The following is an 18,300-nucleotide window of genomic DNA, read 5'->3' as shown; positions in this document are numbered from 1 at the left end:
TAAAAAAAAAAGCTGTACATTTGTCTTGACAATTAGGCTACAAGAAATTGACTTGTGTAAACACCACAGCTACATTCGAGTATGTGGGCATATAGTCTATGCCCCCTCTCGCGCTGAGTGTTCCGGGACCTCCCAATGTGACAAATTAAGCACTGCATATTGGGGCGGCAGAGTAGCCTAGTGGTTAGAGCGTTGGACTAGTAACCGGAAGGTTGCAATTTCAAACCCCCAAGCTGACAAAGCACAAATCTGTCGTTCTAACCCACTGTTCCTAGGCTGTCATGGTACATAAGAATGTTTTCTTAACTGACTTGCCTGGTTAAATAAAGGTTAAAAAAAACAAACACATTGTTTAAAGTGCCATAAGGAAGGGTTTCTCACCTATAAGCTATGTTTTTTATTTATTTAACTAAGCAAGTCAGTTAAGAACAAATTCTGATTTACAATGACGGCCTACCAAAAGGCCTCCTGCAGGACAGGTGCTGGGATTAAAGACAAATCAAATATAAATATAGGACAAAACACACATCATGACAAGAGAGACAACACGACATAAAGAGACCTAAGATGACAACACAGCACGGTAGCAACACAACATAACAACAACATGGTAGCAACACATAAACATATTTATCTGTATATGATAAAGGCTTGTATATAATTAAATGTCTTATAAATGGGAGTAACAGGGATTCTCACAACTCATGAGGATTATTAGGAGAGAATTGACCAGCTTTATACTAACATGTATTTAAATGTGAATTTCCAAAGCAAACATTAGATATGTTTTTATGATTTTATTACATATGATTGTCCTGCTTTCATTCCTATAGGAAATTATAAATATAAAAGTTGAGTAATTTTAATAAATAACACGTATTATTTTTGTTCTATTTTGCTGATAAGCTCCACTGAAGGGCTACTCCTAAACTTCTATAGTATGACGTCCTTCTCTGTTTATAGTACTCACTGTGCTTAGTAGGCTTTGGAAGTATATGAGATCAGACTTTGCTTTCCAAACCTATTTTAGAAAATAAATTGTGTACCAGTAATGCTGAGGTGCGCCTACGCAGGTCATATGTGTGGCGCTGCGTCAAAGGCACTGCATCTCAGTGGTAGAGGAGTCACTACAGACCTTGGTTCGATTCCAGGCTCTATCACAACTGGTCGTGATTGGGAGTCCCATAGGGTGGCGCACAATTGGCCCATCGTCCGGGTTAGGTATTGGCCGGGGTAGGCGTCATTGTAAATAAGAATTTGTTCTTAACTGATTTGCCTATACATTAAAGTATGTGTGTGTATATATATATGTGTATATATAATATATATATATATAGTGTGTGTGTGTGTGTGTGTGTGTGTGTGTGTGTGTGTGTGTGTGTGTGTGTGTGTGTGTGTGTGTGTGTGTGTGTGTGTGTGAATCAATCATCCGGGATTTCTGACGAGTTAGCTCGGATTCGCATTACAGTGGGTACACTCGGTTTACTCCGGTGCAGCAGCCACATATATGCTCCGTATCGCAACACGTGATCCGTCAAACCATGTCATGAAAATAATATCTCTCACAAACCGTTTTACCGCACACTTTTATGACGTTATTCAGTGGTTACTTTTAGCTGCTTTTGCGATGGCGGTGGTACACTGTAAATTGCATGTAATATAATCCACATTCCTTAAGACATCAAAGTAGCGCTGGAGTCCCGAGTAAGCTTTATCGAGTGCACCCTCTCGGGAATTTGTGATGAGGCGGGAAATGGCGTCCGAAGAGCCCGTCGATGGTCTGTGGTTCTGAACACAGCTGGCAGCGATAACGACGGACAGACCTCTCTCTCGGTGGCCGCACCGTTGCGGCTACCAGTGTGGACAGGCAAGCGGCAAGTTTGGTTACGAATTTATTTGCACCATCGGTAAGTAACGTTAATTGTTTAAGGGCTGTGTCAACGGTTTTTTGTTGTTGTTGATTCAAACGATTGCCATATCACCAGTGAGCACCTAGCTAGCCAGCTTGATGTAGCTTTTAAAAATGCTACCAGCTAACGTGACTAGCTAGCTATATCTAGCGACGATACTAGTCATTTGATTTATTAAAACTTAATATTAAAACTGCCGACCGATGTTATGCATGTTGTTTGGTTAGCAATCGTGAAATCAAAATGGCTAGCTAGCCTGCTAATCTTAAGTGATTGATACCGTTAGCTAGTCGACAGACAACTATTCCGTTACTTTTTACAAATGTTAAATCGTTAGTCCCAATTTTGTTGGCTAGCTTTGCCATCTTACTACCTGTAAAACCTGTATCTCGTGTTAGAATGGCCGGAATAAAATAATTGGGGTCGCTAACTGTTTTGGTTAGCTAGCCAAACACTGGTTACATAACAGTTAACTAGCTAATGTAATGTTCATGCTTGTCACTCACTGTTCACTGGCTTGCTAACAACTGCTAGCTAGATACAAGCTAACACATTACTAATGTTTGGAGCTGTGTGTGTGTGTGTGTGTGTGTGTGTGTGTGTGAATGTGGTGGTGGCGGCATTTGGTCAAGTCTCATATTTATTTGGTTTAACGTCCTATGTGACTTGTGTTGTGAAACGGAGTTCTCGTCTTAACTAGTTACCTAGGTCTCGTACTAGCACCTAGTTAAGTTTGCCAACAACTTCAGCTAGAAGGGGGAAAAAAAACTTTGCAGAACGAACACCGCCCACTTTCCTGGTAGTGTTCATAAAATAACTGGAGCATAGATCCCACTGTGGATATGTTATTGTGAATGTAAATCTGAAATATTTATACATTATAATTACATAATTAATAGCTTAATTATATAGTCGTTTTTGGGGAATACAAATGTCAAGAATATGCCAAACAAAGTAAAAATAAACACATTGTTAGGGCTACTTGTAATATATATATTTCCCTGTCTGCTTGCTGTGCTGCCACACCAGTCTTCCATGTAACGTGTAGGATGATGAGGTTGAGAGTGCGGAAAGCTTCTCAGCAGACCAGCGCCAAACCAAAACCTGGTCCCAAATCCAGCCCCGGCCATCCAGCCCCAGCCTCGGCCCCCCGCCCAGCCCAGGCCAAGAGGAAACACTGTGAGGTGGAGCCCACTGCTGCGACCAGGAGAGGCCCCAGAATGCAGAAGAATGAGACAGGCCTGTTTTCCACCATCAAGAAGTTCATCAGGGGAAATGCTGTCAAGGTGTGTTTGTGTGAACTGTTTGCAAATGCTCACATTTTGGGTGGCAGGTAGCCTAGTGGTTAGAGCGTTGGGCCAGTAATGGAAAAGTTGCTAGATCGAATCCCTGAGCTGAAGAGGTAAATATCTGTTGTTCTCCCCCTGAAAAAAGTAGTTAACCCACTGTTCCTAGGCCGTCATTGTACACTGCTCAAAAAAAAATAAAGGGAACACTTCAACACAATGTAACTCCAAGTAAATCACACTTCTGTGAAATCAAACTGTCCACTTAGGAAGCAACACTGATTGACAATCAATTTCACATGCTGTTGGGCAAATGGAATAGACAACAGGTGGAAATTATAGGCAATTAGCAAGACACCCCCAATAAAGGAGTGGTTCTGCAGGTGGGGACCGCAGACCACTTCTCAGTTCCTATGCTTCCTGGCTGATGTTTTGGTCACTTTTGAATGCTGGCGGTGCTTTCACTCTAGTGGTAACATGAGACGGAGTCTACAACCCACACAAGTGGCTCAGGTAGTGCAGCTCATCCAGGATGGCACATCAATGCGAGCTGTGGCAAGAAGGTTTGCTGTGTCTGTCAGCGTAGTGTCCAGAGCATGGAGGCGCTACCAGGAGACAGGCCAGTACGTCAGGAGACGTGGAGGAGGCCATAGGAGGGCAACAACCCAGCAGCAGGACCGCTACCTCTGCCTTTGTGCAAGGAGGAGCACTGCCAGAGCCCTGCAAAATGACCTCCAGCAGGCCACAAATGTGCGTGTCTGCTCAAACGGCCAGACTCCATGAGGGTGGTATGAGGGCCCGACGTCCACAGGTGGGGGTTGGGCTTACATGCAAGACAATGCTAGACCTCATGTGGCTGGAGTGTGTCAGCAGTTCCTGCAAGAGGAAGGCATTGATGCTATGGACTGGCCTGCCCGTTCCCCAGACCTGAATCCAATTGAGCACATCTGGGACATCATGTCACGCTCCATCCACCAACGCCACATTGCACCACAGACTGTCCAGGAGTTGGTGGATGCTTTAGTCCAGGTCTGGGAGGAGATTCCTCAGGAGACCATGCCCAGGCGTTGTAGGGAGGTCATACAGGCACGTGGAGGCCACACACACTACTGAGCCTCATTTTGACTTGTTTTAAGGATATTACATCAAAGTTGGATCAGCCTGTAGTGTGGTTTTCCACTTTAATTTTGAGTGTGACTCCAAATCCAGACCTCCATGGGTTGATCAATTTGATTTCCATTGATCATTTTTGTGTGATTTTGTTGTTAGCACATTCAACTATGTAAAGAAAAAAGTATTTAATAAGAATATTTAATTCATTCAGATCTAGGATGTGTTATTTTAGTGTTACCTTTATTTTTTTGAGCAGTGTAAAAATAAGAATTTGTTAATTGACTTGCCTAGTTAAAGGTTAAATATAAAATAAATTGCGGCACATCCCATTCATGTCACGGTATGGATATTTAGCGGTTTTACACGCTTCGTATTCAAATAATCCAAGTGACTTTGTTGAGCTTCACAATCAATTTGAGATACTTTCAAATGATTTGGACATGATGCGGGAAAGATGCTAATATCGGTCTCATGACTTGAATGGGATTTGTACCTCAAATGCTAAAACATTAGCATTTAGGAACAGTACCAGGGGAAACTAAAGCAAAGCATGGATTCCTGTCGTCAAATTTTATTTGTCTCATGCGCCTAATACTACAACAGGACTTTACCGTGAAATGCTTACTTACATACAAGCCCTTAACCAACAATGCAGATCAAGAAATAGAGTTGGGAAAATATTTACCAAATAATAAACAAAAGTTTAAAAAAAGTAACAATAACATACAATGACAAGGATATATAAAGGGGCTATCGGTACTGAATTAATATGTGGGGGTACAGGTTAGTCGAGCTAATTGTACAGGTAGGTGGGGGTAGGGTGACTTTGCATTGATAAGTGGGATCAATGTTAATAGTCTTTGTGGCCATTTGATGAATGGTTATAGCTTGGCTATAGAAGTAGTTAGGTACCTTTTGGACCTAGACTTGACACTCCGGTACTGCTTGCCGTGCGGTAGCAGAGAGAACAGTATGTCACTAGAGTCTTTGACAGTTTCTTTGGGCCTTCATCTGACACTGCGTTGTATATACAGTACCAGTCAAAAGTATGGACACACCTACTCATTCAAGGGTTTTTCTTTGTTTTTACTATTTTCTACATAGTAAAGACATCAAAACTATGAAATAACACACATGGAATCATGTAGTAACCAAAAAAGTGTTAAACAAATTAAAATATATTTTATATTCTTCAAAGCAGCCACCTTTATCTTGATGACAGCTTTGTACACTCTTGCCATTCTCTCAACCAGCTTCACCCAGAATGCTTTTCCAACAGTCTTGAAGGAGTTCCCACATAAGCTGAGCACTCGTTGGCTGCTTTTCCTTCACTCTGCCGTCCAACTCATCCCAAACCATCTCAATTGGGTTGAGGTCGGGTGGTTGTGATGCCAGGTCATCTGATGCAGCCCCATCACTCTCCTTGGTCAAATAGCCCTTACACAGCCTGGAGGTGTGTTGGATCATTGTCCTGTTGAAAAACAAATGATAGTCCCACTAAGCCCGAACCAGATGGGGTGGCTTTTCGCTGCAGAATGGTATGGTAGCCATGCTGTTTAAATGTGCCTTGAATTCTAAATAAATCACTGACTGTGCAAAGCACACCAGCAAAGCACCATCACACCACCTCCTCCATGCTTCACGATGGCAACTACACACACAGAGATCATCCGTTCACCAACTCTGTGTCTCACAAAGACGTGGCCTTCACCTGCAACCGTTTTCAGTGGCTCATCATTTGTAAAATATATATATATATATATATATATCACACACACACAGAAGGTTACCCACTTCATTACTTTGATACACTTGATAACCCAATTGTAAAACAATTTATGTAAACTGTCATTATTTGTTGCTTTTATTTTCTACTTCTTAGATGCGTATAATCTCCAGGCTATAACCTAGCCTGGTGGGAACCAGCCTGATCACTGTGTTCACCATATAATCTCCAGGCTATAACCTAGCCTGGTGGGAACCAGCCTGATCACTGTGTTCACCATATAATCTCCAGGCTATAACCTAGCCTGGTGGGAACCAGCCTGATCACTGTGTTCACCATATAATCTCCAGGCTATAACCTAGCCTGGTGGGAACCAGCCTGATCACTGTGTTCACCATATAATCTCCAGGCTATAACCTAGCCTGGTGGGAACCAGCCTGATCACTGTGTTCACCATATAATCTCCAGGCTATAACCTAGCCTGGTGGGAACCAGCCTGATCACTGTGTTCACCATGCTATTTCACTTCACATTTTCTGATATCTGAAGAGAAATAGAAAGGCAAATCCATTGATCAGGTTGGTTCCACCAGGATAATCATAACCAGTATTGATCATGTCTGATCAGTGCTCTGTTTGTGTGTGTGACCGTCCAGTATCTTTGAGGAAGGGCTGGGAGCTGATCTACACTGCTGTGTCCATTTAATGAAACGCTGGTAAAGACATATCCTAACTGCCATTGATAATAGAACAGTGACTGTGTTCTCAGAAACATGTATGGAGCCAGCACATGGAGACTTGCGAGATGATGTGATGAAGTCCAGACTGACACAGGCTTGATACTGATGTCTCTGAATGGAGAGAGACCTGGCACTCTGTACTGATGTCTCTGAATGGAGAGAGACCTGGCACTCTGTACTGATGTCTCTGAATAGAGAGAGACCTGGCACTCTGTACTGATGTCTCTGAATAGAGAGAGACCTGGCACTCTGTACTGATGTCTCTGAATGGAGAGAGACCTGGCACTCTGTACTGATGTCTCTGAATAGAGAGAGACCTGGCACTCTGTACTGATGTCTCTGAATAGAGAGAGACCTGGCACTCTGTACTGATGTCTCTGAATGGAGAGAGACCTGGCACTCTGTACTGATGTCTCTGAATGGAGAGAGACCTGGCACTCTGTACTGATGTCTCTGAATGGAGAGAGACCTGGCACTCTGTACTGATGTCTCTGAATGGAGAGAGACCTGGCACTCTGTACTGATGTCTCTGAATAGAGAGAGACCTGGCACTCTGTACTGATGTCTCTGAATAGAGAGAGACCTGGCACTCTGTACTGATGTCTCTGAATAGAGAGAGACCTGGCACTCTGTACTGATGTCTCTGAATGGAGAGAGACCTGGCACTCTGTACTGATGTCTCTGAATATAGAGAGACCTGGCACTCTGTACTGATGTCTCTGAATATAGAGAGACCTGGCACTCTGTACTGATGTCTCTGAATAGAGAGAGACCTGGCACTCTGTACTGATGTCTCTGAATAGAGAGAGACCTGGCACTCGGCATTAAACATTTTACTAGACAACTTTTACTTGTATTGTCTTTTTTTATTATTATTGAATTCAATGGTATCAGTCAATATGGGGAAGGGGGAAAACCCTTTGTATTCTGCACCAGGATCAGGGATCTCCTGGTGTGTGTGTGTGTGTGTGTGTGTGTGTGTGTGTGTGTGTGTGTGTGACACCAAACAGGAAGGTATTACCATGTTTGCCAAGGTCGGCCCCATTACCACCAGAAACAATGCAGATGGGCGCAGCATCTGTATCGCCTGGGAATGACAATGACAGATTAAATATGCACATTGTTATATTAGCAAAACACAGCTTCGATGGTATTATGTAAAGGGTGGTTTATTCTACATCGACCTGTTGATGCAATGTTAAAGTTATCAAGACACTTTGTTTAGAACATCTACATAAAATCAGAAATTGCATTCTTCTCATATGACTGTAGGCTATTGATCTATTCAAAGCTTCCTCTGGCATCTCACCATACATCTGCCTGTAGTTGTACAACACAACCCCCCCAAAAAAGAGGCCAACATCTGCAGGTCCAATTCACCTTTTTTAAAGTTAAAATGGCATTTTGATCGTGAAACGGTTGAAGAGGATTAGCATCCTAAATTAAAGCTACAAGTCAGAAGGGTTCAATATTAAATGTTGCTTTCAGCAAGTTGTGACACTAAATACTAGTCCCTCTACTCTGCTTCCTTTCTGTCAGATGGAGCATGACATCCCAGCTAAGAGGAGTCGTGTTGATTGTAAAGTGGACAGCAGCAACCTGATCACGTCTTCTCCTCATCCTCCTAACAAAGCTATCCCCAGGGGCTGCAGGAGAAGCGCTAACAAACCTGGTGAGTCAAGACATTCCTCTGGCATAATTAAGCAATGAGGCACGAGGTGGTGTGGTATATGGCCAATATACCACGGCTAAGGGCTGTTCTTATGCACGATGCAGCGCGGAGTCCGTTGTATATTGGCCATACATCACAAATCCCAGAGGTGCCTTATTGATATTATAAACTGGTTACCAATGTAATTAGAACAGTAAAAATGTTTTGCCATACCTGTGGTATACAGTCTGATATACCACGACTGTCAGCCAATCAGAATTCAGGGCTGGAACCAACCGGTTCTATAGTCGTTCATAGCGCGAAATGACAAACTGTTGTCACGACGTCATCTTTGAACATCTGCTTTTGGAAATGTTGCAGTGAGTCAATTGGTCATTAATGTTCATGAGATGGAAATGTTCTGTTTTGCTGTAACAGTGTGGATGTTGTCGTGTCCATTGTAAGAGTTCTGGCTGTACGACCACGTGGATAACACTTCCCCTCCGCTGTAAGGAGGCGATGATCATTAATGCTCAGGAAATCGGAAATATCCTGCGTTGCCAAAAAAAGCAGGTGGATTTTGCAGGTTTCATTGTAAATAGTGAAGTTCCTTGTTTTTCCCCTCAGATCCAATGACGTTGAACAGTAAGCCCCTGAAGCCCAACGGTAAACTGGAGGTGCCCGTGGAGGTGGCCATCAGCCCTCCTCGCACTACTCTCCTGGGCACCATCTTCTCTCCCGTCTTCAACTTCTTCTCTCCTGCAACCAAGACGGGTAACAGAATCTGCCTCAAGTCTCTTCATTGTGTCTTGTGTTTGTTTTTTGTTTTTTTCTCAACCAGGAAGACTGGTTACAGATTAAGGCTGTTATTGGACTGAAACACATTTACTCAATGGAGTTCCTCCAACGTGCTTTACTGATCCATGACTCTGTCTGGGATACCAGCCCCATGGTTTATTTTTTTTACCGGTCCTAAAGGAATTCTCTTATATACCTCCCTCCTCTCCACGTCGCTCCTGTGTATTCCCCTGGTCCAGCCAGAGGTTTTAAATCTAAAACATATCTGTGGGTTACACACTTTAAAAACATTTTTTTAAATGTTTTTTTACATGTTCACTCTTCTCTCGTCATTGCCTTATTCCTCTCTGTGTACGGCGTTAACGAGAGAAGATTCAAAGAAAATACTTTTTGAGATTAACCCCCAGTGTCTCTCCTGTATCTCCCCGATCCAGCCACTCTTGGGTCTGACTCACCTGGGCAGGAGCTGGAGGCTGAGGAGATTGTGAAGGAGGTGGAGGAAATGTCGACCAGTACCCCCACATCTACAGAAGGCGTCGTCCTGTCTCCTGTTGCTCCAGTACCACCACCTGCTCCTCTGGCTACGCCAGAACCACCTGTGGAGGAAGGGGAGATGGTTACAGAAACAGATACGCCCCTTTTAACAGGTAACCATGGCGATATGCCCCTTCTAACTTGTAACTGTGGCGGTACGCCCCTTCTAACGGGTTAAAACCCAGTGATTAGTAATCTGGAATATTCAGTGGAATTTTTTACTTGCTGTGTTTGCTATGTTGAAATACCAGGGGAGAAAAGTAAATGCGAATAAATAAAACCTGTGGATATGTGCCATTTTTAAATATGTCATTCAGCTCCGGTATGCACCCCAGTCAGCTGTTACCCCCACGCCCCTCCCATGGCCCCTGCAGACGGCACCTACGAGGAGGACTGGGAAGTCTTTGATCCGTGAGTACCTACCTCTTAGTTTATTTACCAACCAAACAACGTTTGAAGTGCCCCTCTTTAAATGTCTGTAGAATAATTAGTAGTAGAAGTAGGTCGCCCATCTGCGTGTCGTAATCACCATCAAACCAACTGAAGAAAAGTATTGTGTGTGTGCAAATGTTTGTTTTTTTCTTTACTTGAACCAACTAATATCTTCTGTGCCTGCTCTGTTTTCAGGTACTTCTTCATCAAACATGTGCCTCCATTGACAGAGGAGCAGATAGCCAGGAAACCAGCACTTCCTCTCAAAACACGCAGCACACCAGAGTTCTCCCTGGTCCTAGATTTGGTGAGTAGCACTTTTAAAAATATTTTTGTATATATTTGAGTCATTAGCAGAAGCTCTTGTTTAGCCTGGGTGCTGGTGAGTTTCTGCTCTCTTTTAATATAGCCTGGGTGCCAGTCTACGACAGTTGCTTTCCCATTGGAGCGCTACGATTGGTTTCTCAAAATTCTGGGGCTAAGCAAAGGTTAAATTTGGCTTGACAATCGGAGTAGGCAGAAGAAGCACAAACCAATCTGCGACTAGGCTAGCTCTCATCTACAGCATCTCACAGTCGGTGCATTCAACTAAAGAAGGTTGAACAGCCGCTAACCAGAAGGTGTACTGTTTGTCTTCATCAGGACGAGACGTTGGTGCACTGTAGTCTGAATGAGTTGGATGACGCAGCCCTGACCTTCCCTGTCCTGTTCCAAGACGTCATCTACCAGGTACAGGCTGTGACTCTATAGAAATCCACAGGTGTTAAGTGATTGTCAATGGGCTTTTTCTCAATTCTTCTTTCCTTGTGTCCTCTCTCTCCTCACTTTATTCTCACACCACATTGTAAGAGAATATCCAAGGGCTTTTTCTCAATTCTTTCCTTGTGTCCTCTCTCTCTCTCTCTCTCTCCTCGCTTTATTCTCACACCACATTGTAAGAGAATATCCAAGGGCTTTTTCTCAATTCTTTCCTTGTGTCCTCTCTCTCTCTCTCTCTCTCTCTCTCTCTCTCCTCGCTTTATTCTCAAACCACATTGTAAGAGAATATCCAAGGGCTTTTTCCCATGGATTATTTCTCATCATGCAAAACATTTATCTTTCACTGAACAGGGAACGCTCTTGACATAAGGTTTCCATATGATTCTTTCTTCTCTGCAGGTGTATGTGCGTTTGAGGCCGTTCTTCAGAGAGTTCCTGGAGCGCATGTCTCAAATTTACGAGGTGAGGTCCTATGTGTTTAATACATAGACATCAGACCACTGTAGACGAGAGTGAAAATTAATTCCTGTCTTGTTCTGTCAATAAAAAAAAAATCCCCCACCTGTACTATCCTGATCCTACAACAGTTTTATAACCCCAGAACATTCTTGTCCCTTATCACAAAAAAATCGCTGACACCTGTGCTAAATTTTGTGCGCAAAAGTATGTAGGCTATTCAATCAAATGTGTGTTTATAAAGCCCTTTTTACATCAGCAGATGTCACAAAGTGCTATACAGTAACCCAGCCTAAAACACCAAACAACAAGCAATGCCTGTGTATGCGAGAATGTCAAGAGTGTGCAAAGCTGGCATCAAGGGTGGCTACTTTGAAGAATCTCAAATATAAAATTGATTTGTTAAACACATTCTTGGTTACTACATGATTCCATGTGTGTTATTTCACAGTTTTCATGTTTTTTTAGTTTATTCTACAATTTAGAAAATAGTTTAAATAAAAAGTCTGTGACATGACTCTGTATTTCCACCCCTATTACTGCACTGTCCTGTCTGTCCTGTCTGTCCTGTCTGTCTGTGACATGACTCTGACCCCTATTACTGCACTGCCCTTTCCTGTGGACTGTCTGTCTGTGACATGACTCTGACCCCTATTACTGTCCCGAACTTGACTCTCATTCCCTGCCAGATTCCCTTATCATCATTTAGGTCAACATTGGATCATTCAGAGATCCTCACTGAACTTCTGGAGAGTTTTTGCACGCCCAATTATTCAGTTTTTGATTTGTTAAAAAAGTTTGAAATATCCAATAAATGTCGTTCCACTTATGATTGTGTCCCACTTGTTGTTGATTCTTCACAAAAAAATACAGTTTTATATCTTTGTTTGAAGCCTGAAATGTGGCAAAAGGTCGCAAAGTTCCAGGGGGCCGAATACTTTCGCAAGGCACTGTATATAGCACATTAATGGAACGATTTGGAATATATTTCTTTCAAAGTAATATTATCCTTTGTTTTGTATTCTATTTGATATATATATGGGTTTCTTGTCGTTCACAGATCATTCTGTTCACTGCCTCTAAGAAGGTGTATGCAGACAAGCTGCTCAACATCCTGGACCCTAAGAAACAGTTGGTCAGGTCAGTTAAATTAAGTTATTGCATTTGAATGATTACAAATAACCCATGTTGAGTTGCACCGTGACCTGTATCCCAAATGGCACAATATTCCCCAAAAGTAGTGCACCTATGTAGGGATAAGGGCGCGTCTATAAAGCTTGTGCTAATGTCCTAACACCCACTTCTACACTTGGCTAATCATTTGGGTTATTCCGCTACCTCTCCTACAGGCATCGTTTGTTTCGTGAGCACTGTGTATGTGTTCAAGGAAACTACATCAAGGACCTAAACATTCTTGGAAGAGATCTTTCAAAAACAATAATAGTCGACAATTCACCTCAAGCCTTCGCCTATCAGGTAAAAGCCTTTACAGTACAGCTACTCATTCTAATCCCGCAGGAATCGCATACTTAAATTATATGCCCTCAATTTACAATAAGTATTTTGTATAAAAGTTAGGGCAAAGTGGCATATATGCGATTCAAAACGTCATGGTTCTTCATCACAGCTTTCCAATGGGATTCCCATCGAGAGCTGGTTCATGGACAGGAACGATAACGAACTTCTCAAGCTGGTTCCTTTCCTGGAGAAGCTAGTGGAGATGGTATGTACTCATTCTGGAGAAGCTAGTAGAGATGGTATGTACTCATTCTGGAGAAGCTAGTAGAGATGGTATGTACTCATTCTGGAGAAGGGGGAAAATGTTAAATAAATTATTTTTTCTTTTTTTTGAATGTGCATCCAATTCAGACTTCCTTATGTACTCACTCAAACATTTGCCCTTGTACCTGTTAGACTGTCTGTATCCGGCTTGCATAAACAGACCGGTTTCTGTTCTTTCTCTTCCTCCACGAAAGTCACCTCGGTCATTTGTGTTGCTGTACTATTTTATGCAACCTCTGCTGTCTGTTCTAACACTCCTCCACAGAATGAGGACGTAAGGCCTTACGTCAGAGAACGGTTTCGTCTTCACGATCTCCTTCCTCCAGACTGATTTGTGATTGGTTGACCCAGCAGGCTAACCAATAGAAATATAGAATGTATATTTATATTAGAATGTTCATTCTAATTCTATGGATTAGCCCTGCAGTACTTGGAGAGGGATTCCTTCCCTTCAACACAGCGGAGATGAGGAGAATCAAGTTTAACTGACTCTCATGAGGATGTTGTTTTAAATGGATCTCTGTCTACAACTACAACATTTTCATTACTGATGAAAATACCAACAAAACATCATTACAGAGGATTTTCTTGTTACAGAAAACAACAAAACACAAATCTTTATAATTCCTGAAGCTATGTACAGTTTGAGTATTTGTATATGTTTTGTATTCTCGAACTAAACTGTTATACTCAAACTAAACTGTACCCCCAGGGTAGAGCAGTCCCCTTGTATTGTAAAAGGCTTCTGCCTAGACGGATGGACCTCTTTGTTTATTCTTGAAAGCAGGGCCGTGTTCGTTAAGGCACAAACGTTTTGCAACTAAGGAAAATAAAGCGTTTCTGATTGGACAAGTCCGGGCAGAACCTCTCCAATTCGGACCGTTTTCTTCGTTTTTGGTGCCTAATGAACAAGACCGTGGCGACTTTCTGGGAGATTTGTTTCTCATCTGCAGCTACACTTTTGGACTGAATGTCATGCAGTATTTGAGTGTGGGGACCTGACTGCTCCAGACTCATTTTAACAGGAATGGGCAGTCAAACCTGTATAATATACACACTCGATTACATGTGTACATATGACGTATATATTTTTCAACTTTTCACTGTGCTTCTGATTTTATTATGTGTTCCTCTTTTAACTGACGACTGCTTTTACTTTCTTTTCTTTTTTTACGTCTTTTGGAGAGAAAAAAATAGTGATTTTTCTGTTGTCTGCCTGCCATTTTTACATCCCAAATAGCAACCTATTCCCTATATAGTGCACTGTTTGACCACAGTCCTATGGGACCTATTCCGTATATAGTGCACTGTTGGACCACAGTCCTATGGGACCTATTCTCTATATAGTGAACTATACAAAAAGAATAGGGTGTAATTTGGTATGCATGCTTATTTCCTAGTCTGCTTTTTAGTCCCATTTTTAAGTGCAGTTATGTGGTCTCTAACAAGGTGCGGGTTTTTAAGAGGAAATGTTTATGAACTCATCATGATGTGTGTGTATAGGTCGTAATGTTAATGTAGTATAAGGTTTCACTTGGAAGAACATTCAACAAGCCATAATGATGGCCCAGATATTCATTTAGAAAATGTATATTTGAGATTTCACCCCCTTTTTTTTGTAAAGATGTTTAAAAATACCCTTAAGATGCTCTGTTTTTAGGGTGTGATGAAGAGTTTGAAGAAGGAAGGCTCCGGAGCTCCTGCACTTTTTGTATAAAAAAAAAAAAACTTTTAAATGCAGCCCTATGTAAAAAAAAAAAATTTTTGTACACAAGTTATCACCTCAATTGTTATATCTGGACTATTTCGAAATCGTAGCACCAGCAAAACGGCTAACATTTTGTTTTTATCTTTTAAATCATGTTTTTCATTGCTGTTCTTAGTTGTGGGTGTGTGTGGAATCTCTTATGTATGAGTCTAAAAGTTTGGCTGATAAGACTCCGTTGTCATTGACCAGCTTGGACGGTCACTCCTGTTGTACTCGGTGTTACTCAATGGTGTCCTTAAATACATAAATACATTTTTATACAATTAATGAAAATGAATGATTTACGTTTTGTTTTTGAACTGCATCAGTATGAGCGGAGACGCATACATTATTTAGCAAGATACTCTTAGTCACATTTGTATTTTTTATTGTGTGTGTGGACACTCCTACAAATTAGTTGGATTTGACTATTTCAGCCACACCTGTTGCTGACCGGTGTATACAATTGAGCACAGCCATGCAATCTCCATAGACAAACATTGGCAGAATGTTCCGTACTGAAAAGCTCAGTGACTTTCAACGTGGCACCATCATAGGATTCCACCTTTACCTTTTAATGGATTAAAATACTTTTATCCCCCCTCATCAGTCTACACACAAGACCCCATAATGACAAAGCAAAAACTGGTATTTAGACATTTTTGCAAATGTCTTCAAAATAAAAACAAATTAAATACCTTACGTAAGTATTCAGACCCTTTGCTATGAGACTCAATTGAACCAAGCCATTTAGATGAATTAATTGTCCGTAGAGCTCAGACAGGATTGTGTCGAGGCACAGATCTGGGGACGGGTACCAAAACATTTCTGCAGCATTGAAGGTCCCCAGGAACACAGTGGACTCCATCATTCTTAAATGGAAGAAGTTTGGGACCACCAAGACTCTTTCAAGAGCTGGCCACCCAGCCAAACTGCGTTCGGGGAAGAAAGGCCTTGGTCAGGGAGGTGACCAAAAATGCAGTGGTCACTGTGACAGAGCTCCTCTGTGGAGATGGGAGAACCTTCCAGAAGAACAACCATCTCTGCAACACTGCACAGATCAGGCCTTTATGGTAGAGTGGCCAGACGGAAGCCGTGCCTTTTAATGAAGAATGGCTTCCATGACAGCCCTCTTGGAGTTTGCCAAAAGGCACCTAAAGGACTCGGACCATGAGAAACTAGATTCTCTGGTCTGATGGAGCCAATATTGAACACTTTGGCCTGAATGCCAAGTGTCACGTCTGGAGGAAACCTGGCACCATCCCTACGGTGAAGCATGGTTGTTTTTCAGCAGCAGGGACTGGGAGACTAGTCAGGATCGGGAGAAAGATGAACGGAGCAAATTACAGGCGCCAGCTGTTTCATCAGAGTCCCTGGGTTCGCGCCCAGGCTCTGCCAAAGGTGCTTCAACAAAGTACTGAGTAAAGGGAGTAAAAGGGCTGAATACTTATGTAAATGTCATTTCAGTTTATACATTTTTGCAGACTTGTTTAAAGTCTACATATTTTTTGGCTTTGTCATTATGGGGTATTGTGATGTCATTATGGGGTATTGTGTGTAGATTGATGAGGGGGGAAAAAGCTATTTAATCTAATTTTGAATAGAGCTGTAACCTATCAAAATGGAAAATATTGAAGGGGTCCGAATACTTTCCGAATGCATTGAAACAGTACTTTTTCCGTTACTCTCCTCTCCCCAACTTGGGACTTGAACCAGGGACCCAGTGCACACATCGACAACAGTCACCCTCGAGCATCTGTCGTGGAAATTCTACACAGGGACACTCAAAGTCAATCTTAAATGAATCGTTGTTTATTAACAGTTAACTGGAGAGGTTCCAACAAAACTTGATCCACCGTCATACACGTCTGTCAGGAGCTCTATCGGGGCAGTCCCATTAGATATCTACTACTTACGGTCTCGTTATATAGGCATGATTTAGCTTATTCATCATTCATAATTAATTCATTAACGTTTGATTCGTTGCATGAGACCCACCAATACCTCACGAGGCTTCTTCTCTCCAAGCTGAAACCTTAACTGAGATCCTTTCATTCTTAAAACAAAAGGTTCTGTGCGTTCTGCCAAATTGCAGATACTGAGAGTGAGGATTTGTTCAAATCAGTCACTTAAATGAACACAGAAATTGGTTATTAGAAAAGCACAAACATAGCCTCCCGAGAAGCGTAGTGGTCAAAAAATCCATTCTTACTGAAACATATATAACTTGTTGGCTTATCTCTCTGTACTGGTACAGATCTACTACTCACACCACTCCTCTCAGGATTCCTCACCCTTGACCCATCTCCCTCTACTTTCTTCACTGCCTCAGCAAACGACAACTTCTACACTACTCTAATCCTGATAACCTCAACCTGCCTCTCTCTCACCGGACATGCCTGGCACCCCAGCCCCATGGGCACCCCTACAATTACCTCATACCTCTTCTTTCCCCAATGCTACACATTCCTTTGTCTCATGCCCTTCTGCACACCTAGAAACGTCCCTCCTATACACTGCTGCCACATGCCCGTAAGCTTGACACATGTAACAATGTAATGTATTCGGTTACGAAAGCTTACTGATATCCTAACATCACTTTGTCGGGCAAAGACTCAACAACAAAACTCACAAGAAGAGACAACTTTTTTTTGTTTCATCACTCACGCCTCCCTGTCTGCATCGCACCAAACGATAAGCATCACAAACACCGTGAAACTCAGCATAAGACTCACAAACTTTTACAGATGCACAATTGAGAGCATCCTGTCAGGCTTTATCACCGCCTGGTACGGCAACTGCGCCGACCGCAACCGCAGGGCTATCCATTGAGTGGTGCGGTCTGCCCAACAGATCACCTGGTGCACACTGCCTGCCCCTCAGGACACCACAGCACCCGATGTCACAGGAAGGACAAAAAGATCAAGGACATCAACCACCGAGCCACGGCCTGTTCACCCCACTATCATTCAGAGGGCAAGGTCAGTACACGTGCATCAAAGCTGGGACCGAGAAGCTGTTTTTCAGTCTCCATCTCAAGGCCATCAGACTGTTAAATAGCCAAACACTAGCCGGCTACCATCCGGTTACTCAGCCCTGCACCTTAGAGCAACAGTCTCTATGTACATACACAGGGAATCATTGGTCCCTGTAATAATGGAACACTTGTCACTTTAATAATGTTTACATACTGCTTTACTCATCTCATATGTATATACTGTGTTCTATTCTACTGTATTTTTGTCCGTGCCACTCCGACATTGCTCGTTCTAATATTTATATATTTCTTTATTCCATAATTTTACTTTTAGATTTGTGTGTATAGTTGTGTATTGTTAGATACTACTGCACTGCTGGAGCTAGGAAC

At 42.3% G+C, this 18,300-nt stretch overlaps 1 protein-coding gene and 1 long non-coding RNA gene across 4 annotated transcripts; one reads left to right on the top strand and one right to left on the bottom strand.

Moving 5' to 3' along the window:
* Positions 1–1,544: 1,544 nt before the first annotated feature.
* On the top strand, positions 1,545–15,227 carry LOC118371255 (CTD small phosphatase-like protein 2-A). Of its 2 annotated transcripts, XM_035756631.2 has the most exons (13): positions 1,555–1,907; positions 2,940–3,196; positions 8,314–8,446; positions 9,053–9,199; positions 9,658–9,870; positions 10,075–10,168; positions 10,385–10,496; positions 10,832–10,918; positions 11,348–11,410; positions 12,465–12,544; positions 12,754–12,880; positions 13,032–13,127; positions 13,452–15,227. In XM_035756631.2, the coding sequence occupies exons 2-13, from the start codon at positions 2,960–2,962 to the stop codon at positions 13,515–13,517; spliced, it is 1,455 nt and encodes a 484-aa protein (XP_035612524.1). In that variant the 5' UTR covers positions 1,555–1,907; positions 2,940–2,959; the 3' UTR covers positions 13,518–15,227. The 2 variants fall into 2 exon arrangements, with proteins under 2 accessions (XP_052336822.1, XP_035612524.1); XM_052480862.1 differs by lacking the exon at positions 2,940–3,196 and having other exon boundaries at positions 1,545–1,907.
* On the bottom strand, positions 6,210–7,509 carry LOC127912109 (uncharacterized). 2 transcript variants are annotated; one of them, XR_008080774.1, is made up of 4 exons: positions 7,396–7,509; positions 7,130–7,281; positions 7,016–7,091; positions 6,210–6,939 (listed from the first exon to the last, which is right to left on the bottom strand). It is a non-coding gene; the product is annotated as an uncharacterized LOC127912109 (long non-coding RNA). The 2 variants fall into 2 exon arrangements; XR_008080775.1 differs by having other exon boundaries at positions 6,210–7,053.
* Positions 15,228–18,300: the final 3,073 nt, after the last annotated feature.

This window comes from Oncorhynchus keta, chromosome 26 (genome assembly GCF_023373465.1).
Source record: "Oncorhynchus keta strain PuntledgeMale-10-30-2019 chromosome 26, Oket_V2, whole genome shotgun sequence".
NCBI lineage: Eukaryota > Metazoa > Chordata > Actinopteri > Salmoniformes > Salmonidae > Oncorhynchus > Oncorhynchus keta.
The sequence above is the reverse complement of the archived record's forward strand: the minus strand, read 5'-3'. Positions and strand labels throughout refer to the sequence as shown.